Raw genomic sequence first — 10182 nt, 5'->3', positions numbered from 1 at the left:
ACTTCTCAGTAGAAAATGCCTCCAACTCCTCTAGTGCTCCACGTGTAGAGTCGTTTTTGCATTCTCTGTTTGGTAGGACTCTGATGTCGGAGAAGCCAGAGCTGAAGCACTGCAAAAGGGCTCATGGTACAGTAGTTAGGGAAGGGAGTTCCTAAAAAAAAGAGTTAGGAAAGGACCTCCGCAAGCTTCCTTTTTGACTAATGCACGAGGAGATGGCTTAGCAACTGCAAAATATCAGATGCGTACGTTGAGGGCTGTATTAATAATTATCCAACCTCAATTATATTCATTTTGCAGATTTTGAAAGCCATCCTCCCGTCCATGCATTCACATGTACTGGTGGATCTTGAAGCACCAGATGATACGTACTATGCTTTGTAGTCTTATCACTCTATGAGATGAGATCAGATGAGATGAGCTGTTTGTCCATTATTCCACGTGCGTATGCTTGCGTTGCCGTGGTTGGTCATGGTCAATGACTCAATGTGATCGTTTTTTATAGAACAATGATGACTCAACCCAATGTGCAGTGATCGTGCATAGACAGGTCAACAAGAAGGCAACAAACAGGTGAACTAAGGGAGCTAAAGTTTAGCCCGTGTCACATCGAATATTCCGATGCTAATTAGAGGACTAAACATGAACTAATTATAAAACTAATTGCAAAAGCTCTAAGATAATTCATGAGATGAAAATCTATTAAGCCTAATTAATCCATAATTAACAAATGGTTACTGTAGCACCACATTGTCAAATCATGGATTAATTAGGCTTAATAGATTCACCCTGTGAATTAGCCTCCATTTGTGCAATTAGTTTTGTAATTAGGCCTATATTTAAAGCAACTCCAAGAGTTCCCTAAAATGAGGTATTGGGGCTATGCTAAAAAAAATTTCCCCTAAAAATACATTAGCCCACGATAGAATGCTAAAAACTACCCGCAATAATAAAAAAAGGTCACGTTGTCATAATTGAGCCAATTTACATGGCCTGCCCACCTCCTGGCCCATGACACCAGGCACCTTCCTTCCCCTCCATTTCCACCGAAACAAGCTCCGCCGGCCGGCCAAATTTGTCGGACTTCGGCCATCCCCGTTCAATAGCCATCGGCCGCAGCTCTGTCAGGTACGCCTTCTTCTGCTCGTGCGCCTGCTGTGCCGAGACGCGATTCTACAACAGGCACTTCAACCAGTTCTGCTCCTTGTCCCCCGCAGTGAGCCCACAATTCTTCCCCACCGCCGGCGGCTGCCCCTGCGCCCCTGCGGCCACCACCAGCTGCCTCTGTTTGCCATCCTCCTTGGGGCGCTCATCCGTGCCCGCGCCCGACAAGGCTAACGCCGACGCGCCGCCCATCTTCGGCACCCGCCGTATGTCCTTCCCCCTTCTCACTGCTGTCATCCTTCACCACCTTGCTCGCCCAGCTCGCCGTCGGCGCTAGCCTCCTCGCCACGCCGGTGCCACACCCTTCCACCGCCGCCTCGCTCGCCCACTCGCATAGCAACTAGAAACTAATCTTGCAAGGAGGCGGTAGATTGTTAAAAGTACATGGGCTGCAAGAACTCAGAATCCACACTACCTATCAATATGAACATATACCATTGTTGACTGGAAGCCTCCACCTTCTCAGCATTCAACAATCTTGTTCAGATCCCTTTGGAATGATTTTGCCAGACTCACCAACGCGACCTGAATCATGACAAAATCATCATTACTCCATCGATTTGTATATTGAGTAGTCACGGATCAAGAAATTGATACGGGAAAATTTGCAGGACCTGAAGTTTGACTACTGTCGTCCTCGGTTGGGTGTGGTGTCTGATGGCGAGAAACAGGGCAATTGCGCTGACGGACCCCGAAGCTAGGTAGCCCCAGAACCGCATCTCTGTGTCGCGCTGGGTGGCCATAGCCACCGGGGGAGGCCGCGCCGTGCCGACGGATATGTGGGTTGCCTCCACTGCTGCTCCGTCGAGGAGGAAGGTGAGGAGGAGCGCGTCAACCATGACGAGGCGGAAGTCGATGAGGAGGGACTCGACCATGCCGACGAGGAGGAAGACGATGAGAAGGGGCTGGACCTTGACGAGTAGGAAGATGATGATGAGGAGGGGCGATCGGCGCCCGTGGCGCGGGGCAACCGGCGGCCGGGGCGGGGCGAGCAGGCAGCGGCCAGCGAACTGCGGCGGTGCGCGCGCGAAAAAAAGGAGCGGAAGCATCTGGCGTGCGCGGGAATGGAGCCTTCGGGGGATTGGGAGACCGCGCGTCGCTAAAATATGCGGGGCGAGGGAGCGTTTTTTCGCGTCGCCAATCTTTTAGGGGAGTTTTGGGTGGACTATTGGAGTTCGTTTTTTTCTCTCTTTTTCCTCTAAAGAAGATATTGGGAGTAAGATTAGCAGCCTTTTGGAGTTACTCTTAATACTTTTAATTAGTATCAAACATCCGATATGACGGGGGCTAAAGTTTAGTCCCTAGGAAACAAACACCCTCGCGGTTGAGATATTTCTTTAATAATACTCAAAGGTGTTTCGTATCATCAGTCACGTAGGAGAACCACTGCTAGATTTCCCACGAAAACATACACCGATACATGTAACCAAGTTCCAACTTTCCAAGGGAGGGTGAAAAACAAATGCCCGCACATAATAAAATGTCTAGGAGGATGATAGATGACCGTCGAATTAAGCTTACAACGCTACTATTACTTGGGATGTCACTTGATCGAGAAATAAGCATATTTCCTCAGCCTTCAAAATCATGATGCATGCGAATTTCTCCAAAAGTTCCATGAGCTAAGCATCACCAGCTGCTTAGCACGGTGCTCGCATCTATGACTAACTATTCTTTAAATAAATGGTATGTACATTGACAATGGGACACTTATCGTAACTTTTTTAATCTCACGGTATGAGTAGAGTACGTGAGTGTGAAGGATGGGTGTGAAACAAATGATAGCCGAATATCCAATACATTATGGAAGAAATCTACATAACCCCCAACATATTAAGACTCGATCACATCACCACCTCAACCACCACCTCAACTACAAAACTGGATGTTTAACACCCAACATTTGCAAAACCGTTTAAATAACCTCCTATAGTGGTTTTGTCTAGTGGTTTTGCTATGATGGCACGCTGAGATGGATTGAGATGATGACGTGGATCGGCTGACAGTTGGACCTTGCTCGTGAGTGGCACAACAATTTATTTTCATGAATTCTAAAATATTTTTTATTTCTATGGGACCCACATGACTCACTAGTTCTAAGAAAAATCATGCTACCTCTTTTTTCTTATCCTCCGCAAGCGGCGCCCGCTGGTGGCCGTCCCCTCCGTTCTTCTCCGCCACGAGCCCACAACTAGCAGCTAGGTCCCATGCTTCACCCTCTGCTAACAACGAGGTCTGACACCCTCACAAGGTTACACCCGCCATCGATGTAAACCAAGAGCAAAGCCCTCAGATTCGTCACAGAGGTCGTTGCCGTGGACAGCGGCTGGAGCATCTCTGCCGCTCCCATGCAATAACATCACTGGCGCTTGCCACCATTGAATAGCACAGTCAAGTTCCAAAATCAGTCAAATTAATTCAGTCTCTGGAGGTAGCCGACTAATGGAGGCATCTGTGTGGGTGTCGCACTGCTACCCAAGCCAATGCTCGTTGCCACTAATAGCACAATACCGCCAATTTTACTATCCCGTCTTCCAATTTAGCATGCGTGAACTCAGATTTCGTCTACCTGTGCTTCAAAATTATCCACTTTTGCTTCAATTTGACCGCCTCTGCTTCGATTTTGCTAGCCCGTGCTTTGATTTGGCTCGGGGAAAGGTTGATTTCTTCCAGTTGTGCTCCGATTTAATATGTGCTCGCTTCAATTTTGCCAGACGCTCGCCCTCCGTGGCCGCTGCCTATGCGCCGTCGCCTTTCCCCTGCGCCCAGACCCCGTCTCTTGCTCGCCCGAAGCCATGCACGCGCGTCCAAGGGAGCCGTGGTGTTCGAAAAAGGTAGCTGGTCCACGTCAACATCTTAATCAAGTCAGCATGCCGGCGTGGCAAAACCACCTTACGGGTTTTCCCATGCATTAGACACACCTGTCTCTACGAGAGGGCAAGACGCGGCATCAAAATTCAAACCTCGCGGGCGCGCCGCGTGGGCCCCGCTACCCAATCCCAGGTGTCTTCCACACGGATTAATTAACCACCCCCGTTTACCTGTAACCACCGCGGCGCCACCTGCCCAAACGCGTCCAGCTCATCACGCCCTCCCCGTTTCCGGAAACCGAAGGCCCACCGGTCACTCGCCGTCCCCACCAGCACCCCGCGCCCGAGGGCAGCGCCGTCATTTCGCCACCCACCAGGGGGTCCCGTCGTCCCCGCAGTTTAAAGAGGCCAGCGCTCTTCACACGCCGTGGTTGAGGCCTAATCACTCTCGCCTCCGCTCACAGGGTGCCTCTCGCCTCTGCTTCCTCTCCTCCAGGCGGGGGGAAGAGAAGACCACCTGCTCGACCGATATCCTCTCCTCCAGTCCTCCTCGGTATGCTCTCCCAGCCCTTCTCCCAGTTCTTCTTTCCTCCCGGCATGCGTTGCGGTCAGGGTGCGCTCGGTGTTTCGCTCCTGGCAAGGAACAGTGATTTCTGTCCTTATTTTCCCCCCCATGTTTCCTGAAAGGAGATGAGTTCCGTGCTGAGTGTTTCGCATGTGTCCCTGGGACTGTACGTTCCATCCGCAATTTCTGCTCTATTTTTCAAAAAATAAAAATTCAAACTTCCACATGTGCCATGCAGTACTGTCGCTTGTTGTTCACTCCACTCTATGGTGGCCAGGAGGAAAAAAAGGCATGATGATTTCAGGCTCTTGTGCGCAAGCGTTGTTTCTAGATTCATCTTGCTGATTCTGCCTGAAGCCTAAAAATTCTTAAAAAAACAACTCCCCGGTTTAATCTAGATTGACCTCTTGAATCCCCATCGCTTTCACCTGACCATAAAAGTAGTTGGTTCATTGATTACCTCGAGCTTTCGTAATCTGTTCATGAGGAAAATCTGCTTCGACTTACTCAGATGTCGCCAACAAATCCTCTCTAGTCTCTCTCTGAAGCTGCTAGACTCAAGTGTAGCGGTTCCTGGTGCGTGCAGCCTGGCCTGTTGCATGATGGGCAGATGGGGGACTTGGGATATCAGAAAGATAGGGGGCAATTTTAATTTTGTTTTTTTAAGATCCTTCATGATATTTTTGCCAGGTTCGTTCTAGAGCATGCGTGCACATGGTGATCATCTTAGCTGGTGCATGTTCCTAGTCACAGCTGTTCGGATTAGGAGACCTGCAACTAGTTTTAGATGTTTATCTGACTGATATTAGATCTTTTTTATTGTATGGAATAACTTTCCTACAAAAAATATGTAACTTGTACTGACGACTGCCCTTTTGGATCCATTGTGTGTGCAAGCTCCACTGACTTCTCTGGATATTACATGAATTCCTTGCAAGTTTATATTTGCTTCTTCTAGCTGTGTTCTTTAAGTATCATCTTCATATGCACGACAAAATTATCTTCAAGAAATGAATAAAAAATACAATTCCAGAGAGCCATGATCAGAATGAGATCAGAAATTATTCCTACTGTGATCCCCCCTTGGCCCCTCCTCACCCGATGCCTGCATGTGTCCACCTAGATGTAAGCTGGGGGCCATGTTACGTGGATCACAAACAATTATTTTTTACACTAAATTGACTAGTCTAATTTATCACTCAATTATTGGTGGATATAGGTTGACAATAGCTGAAGAGCTTTTGGTACTGCTAGTTTCAGCTTGAACCCTGAACTTCTGTTCCCTGTGGGGACAGAACAAATTTGCTGTCAATTATCTTGTGTGTGCTAGTTTATTCGAGTTCATTGAATTAGGTTCTCGCTCTTACCTAACTAGGGAGAGGTAGTTGCTACATCTTTTGCTCTGTGGTATGTGATAACCAAGTCATATCCATTTCTGTTCCATGAAGGAGTTTCCCAACTAATATTCGAACCTGAAAGATTTGATAAACTTCATCTCCATCAGTCCATCCCAAACATGTGGGATATGCAGTCTATGACAGATTACATGTTTGTCTAACTGATTTTTGCATAGCAGCTAAATGGGTACAATAAGCACCAAATTGTCAAAATTCATTAGTGTATAGCTGTCACATCTGTCATACAATTATGTACTTGTGTTCTTTCACACTTCAAAAACTTCAATGAGGTATTTTTGTACCCCATCAGTCATCATAGTGATTTTTTTCCCTTTGCTCCTCAATTCCACCTTAGGTTGCTGATGTTAATCAGTATTCTGGTCCTGGGTTTTCTGAAAAAATCATTCCTGAATGCTGATTGATTTGCTGATAAAATCATAATTGATGAAGGATATGACCTTTCCCATCTTTTTGCTAACCAAGCAATGTTCCGGTCCCTGCATTTTTTGAGGTTGAGATGCTGAGTCCTTTTCATGACCCTCTGTACTATATGCAAATGGTACTTCTCTATAGGCAGGCAGCGCAGGACCTGCTTTTCCACATATGATCGCAAGTTGATCTATCACAGATTAACCTACCATACTATGCATTGCTTTTCTGTATTCAGTGTTTTTCTTTATATTTGAGATTCCTGCGGATGTTACTGCCAGTCATTTCTTGTTTACTGTCTCCAATATTCTAAAAGTTCTCTAGTCGTGGCATTGAAAGATTATCTGTTTCCTAAACTTTACTCATTCAATAATAACAATTCTAAGACTAGTCCACGTGCAGTTTCATATTCTCATTTATGCTCTCTGTCAATCATGACCAGGTCTACTTAGAGGAGTTTTTCTTTTTGTTGAGAATGAAGCGCATGCAAAGAATGCCAACGAGGAAGTCCCATTCATGGTGGTGGGACAGCCATATTAGCCCCAAGAACTCCAAATGGCTAGCTGAGAATTTGGAAGGTAACAATTCTGTTGTTTATTGAATGGCAATATGTACAAGGCACTTATGTTGCTTTCCAGGCAGAGCAGTATGCAGTGACTTGTTCAGTGTTCAGGTATCCTGTATATGTTTTATCCTGTAATATAATTTTCCTGACATTTTTTTTTCTGAACAAATAGAGATGGATAAACAAGTTAAAGAGATGCTGAAGCTCATAGAGGATGAAGGTGATTCTTTTGCAAAGAAGGCTGAGATGTATTACCAGAGACGGCCTGTGCTTGTAACCCATGTCGAGAACTTCTATCGCATGTACCGTGCTCTTGCTGAGCGTTATGACAACGTGACTGGGGAATTGCGCAAGAATCTTCCATCATCGCTGCAGTCTCAAGGCTCTGGTATATCTGAAACTGATTCGGAGACACAATCTACTTCACCATCTCCAGAGCCCAACATGGAACAGAAGACACCAAAGCAGAAGCACAAAACAAGAGCAGCTGGCTTTGATGTGTTCCTTGGTTCTGGTGGAAGCTCAGACATTTCCAAGAAGGGGAGTGATGGATCATCTTCTTCTTCTTCAGATTCCGATTCAGAGGTTGATGAACCAAGTGAAGAAAATGGCAATGGATTTTCTTATATAATGAATGGACGGGTTAGCGAGCTAGAAGAGGAGCTTCAGGAAGCAAGGCAACAAATTGAGGCACTTGAGGAGAAGAGCAGGCACTGCCAATGTGAAAAACTTGAGGTGAGTCTCAAACAAGTTAGCAGTGAAAAGGAAGATTTGGTAGCTACAGTTCTGGAAAACAAGAATGAGATTGAGGGTCTAAAAGGAGACCTAGCAAAAGTTACAGGAGAGAAATTGCAGCTTGAGGCCCAGGTAAAGGAGCTTGAACAAGCATCTCATAGCTTAGATGAATCTTCTGCAGAGATAATGAAGTTACAAGAAATAATCAAGGATCTGCAAGCAAGATTGGAAAATGATGCAAATGAGAAGGGCGTACTCGAGGAACGTGCCATGGAGTTTGAGCAAGTTCGTAGGCAGTTGGAGGATTCAAGGACTGAGGTCATGGAGCTACAGGCTACAATCAAGAACCTGAAAGATGGCTTAGGGAAAAGCCTGCAAGAGAAAGCACTGCTTCAGGACCGTGTGAAGGATCTGGAACAGGCAACTAGTGACTTAAATGACTCTGTTGCTTCTCTCGTGGGCAAGTTGACAGCCACAGAGGAACAGCTTAAACAACTTCATGCTGAGAAGGAAGAAGCTTCCCTCAAGAGTGAGGAACAAATATCTGAACTGAATGAAACCATTGCCGATCTTAAGAAGAAGCTTGAGCTACTGTCCTCAGAGAAATCTGCAGTTGAAAACAAAGTGTCCATTCTGCTGATTGATGTCACTACTCGTGATGAAAAGCTGAAGGAGATGGACAGCCACTTGCATCAGCTGCACCTGGAGCATGTCAAGCTGCTCGAAGTAGCAGATGCTGCACGGAAGACTGTGTCTGACCTGCGTGCGCGGGTGTGCGAGCTGGAGGAAGAGGTTGAGAAGCAGAAGCTTCTGATATCCGACAGCGCAGAGGGGAAGCGGGAGGCCATCAGGCAGCTGTGCTTCTCGCTTGATCACTACCGCCATGGGTACCAGCAGCTCCGGCAGCTCCTACAGGGCCACAAGAGGCCCATGGTGATGGCAACTTGAGCGAGTAGCTTGCGCCTCGCGGGATCCTTGTTCCCTGATGTTAAAATCGATATCTTGGTGTAATGTGATTTGTCGATGTAATTTGTGCAACTCCTTTCCCCCTTCCCCTTCTTCCTATATAATTTGAGCGAAATTTGGCTATGCAGTTACTTGAGCTATTGAGATACTCGTACTATGTGGCGTGTAATGTAATGAGCTATTCAGCTATGCGTAGTTTGCTTTGCTGTTACATCGATTCATCAGTCTATACTGTCTGTGTGTAAGGGGCCGTTTGGATACACCCCGTTAAATTTTAGCACCTGTCATATCGGATGTTTGGATACTAATTAGGAGTATTAAACAGAGTCTAATTACAAAACTAAATGCATAGATGGAGTCTAATTTGCGAGATGAATCTATTAAGCCTAATTAGTTCATGATTTGACAATGTGGTGCTACAGTAACCATTTGCTAATGATGGATTAATTAGCCTTAATAGATTTGTCTCGCGAATTAGATTCCATCTGTGCAATTAGTTTTATAATTAGCTCGTGTTTAGTCCTTCTAATTAGCATCCGAACATTCGATGTGACCCTACTAAAGTTTAGCATCTCGTATCAAACATCCCCAAAGTTAATTGTGTCCCGTCCTATGAACTTGTATAGTGCTTGATTTTTTGTCTCTCTCAAGGAAATGGAAAAGTATAGAATTCAGAAAACAGACTCGTGATCCGATTAGTCCATTAGCCGCAAATCAACATCTCTGAGGAGAGCATCCGACATGACTAATACTATTTGCATCCCACAGATTACTCCATTAGGTGCAAAATGCAAATCAACATCAATGAATTCAGAAAAAAGCAGGAAGTCATCTATTCAGCCACAGTTTCCGCACTATTCGATCATCAGCGATGAGGAGGCGGAACGAAAACCTCGGCAAGTCCAAAACAACTCCAGAAGCAAAATCGAGTGGCAATTGCAAAGGCTCTTACGCAGACGAGGCAGGCGTGCCCGAGGAAGCCGAAGCCTGCCGAGCCCGCGCCGCCACCACCGCCTCCATCGCGGCTTGCTGACCCCGCGCCACCGCAGGGACCCCGTCGGGGCGACCGGAGCACCAACACGCCCGATGGCTCAAGATGTCGTGGAGGAGATACCTCCTCGTCTCGTCGCAGTTCGGGCAGTACAAGCTGTAGTGGCTCGTCGGCGAAGGCGTGGGGGCCCAGCCCCGGTGGCGAGACATGATTCCGGCGAGGCGGTGGGGCGGGCTGGCTTGCGGGAGGTCGCGGTGGCGGAGTTGCGCGTATGGGTTCTAGAACAAGGAACTGGAAGGAAGAAAGGTGGTTTGTTAGTGACGAGGAACGCCGAGAGGCGGTTATTTATTGGGCCCCACCAGGGTTCAACGGCCGCCGGCTTTCTTCTCTCTTCTCAGAGTTCCTGCAATTCGAGTTCCTGCTGGCTGGCATCCCTCACCTAGCCACCTTCTTGTCACCCACGCCAGCAATGGCCGCGCTGCCCGTGGTGGGCCGTGGGGTGCCTACGATGGATGCCATCGTCGTCATATCATAGGCACCACGGGCCCATGACAAAACACCCT

General features: G+C 47.1%; 1 protein-coding gene across 1 annotated transcript; it reads left to right on the top strand.

Annotated features, from left to right (window-relative positions):
- Positions 1-4396: 4396 nt before the first annotated feature.
- Positions 4397-8845, top strand: LOC101755966 (protein NETWORKED 4B). The gene is made up of 3 exons (XM_004968266.4): positions 4397-4524; positions 6805-6940; positions 7100-8845. The coding sequence occupies exons 2-3, from the start codon at positions 6838-6840 to the stop codon at positions 8608-8610; spliced, it is 1614 nt and encodes a 537-aa protein (XP_004968323.1). The 5' UTR covers positions 4397-4524; positions 6805-6837; the 3' UTR covers positions 8611-8845.
- The last annotated feature ends 1337 nt before the right edge of the window (positions 8846-10182 follow it).

Source organism: Setaria italica, chromosome V (genome assembly GCF_000263155.2).
Source record: "Setaria italica strain Yugu1 chromosome V, Setaria_italica_v2.0, whole genome shotgun sequence".
Taxonomy (NCBI): Eukaryota; Viridiplantae; Streptophyta; class Magnoliopsida; order Poales; family Poaceae; genus Setaria; species Setaria italica.
Note: the sequence above shows the minus strand (reverse complement) of the source record. Positions and strands in the feature narration are given on the sequence as shown.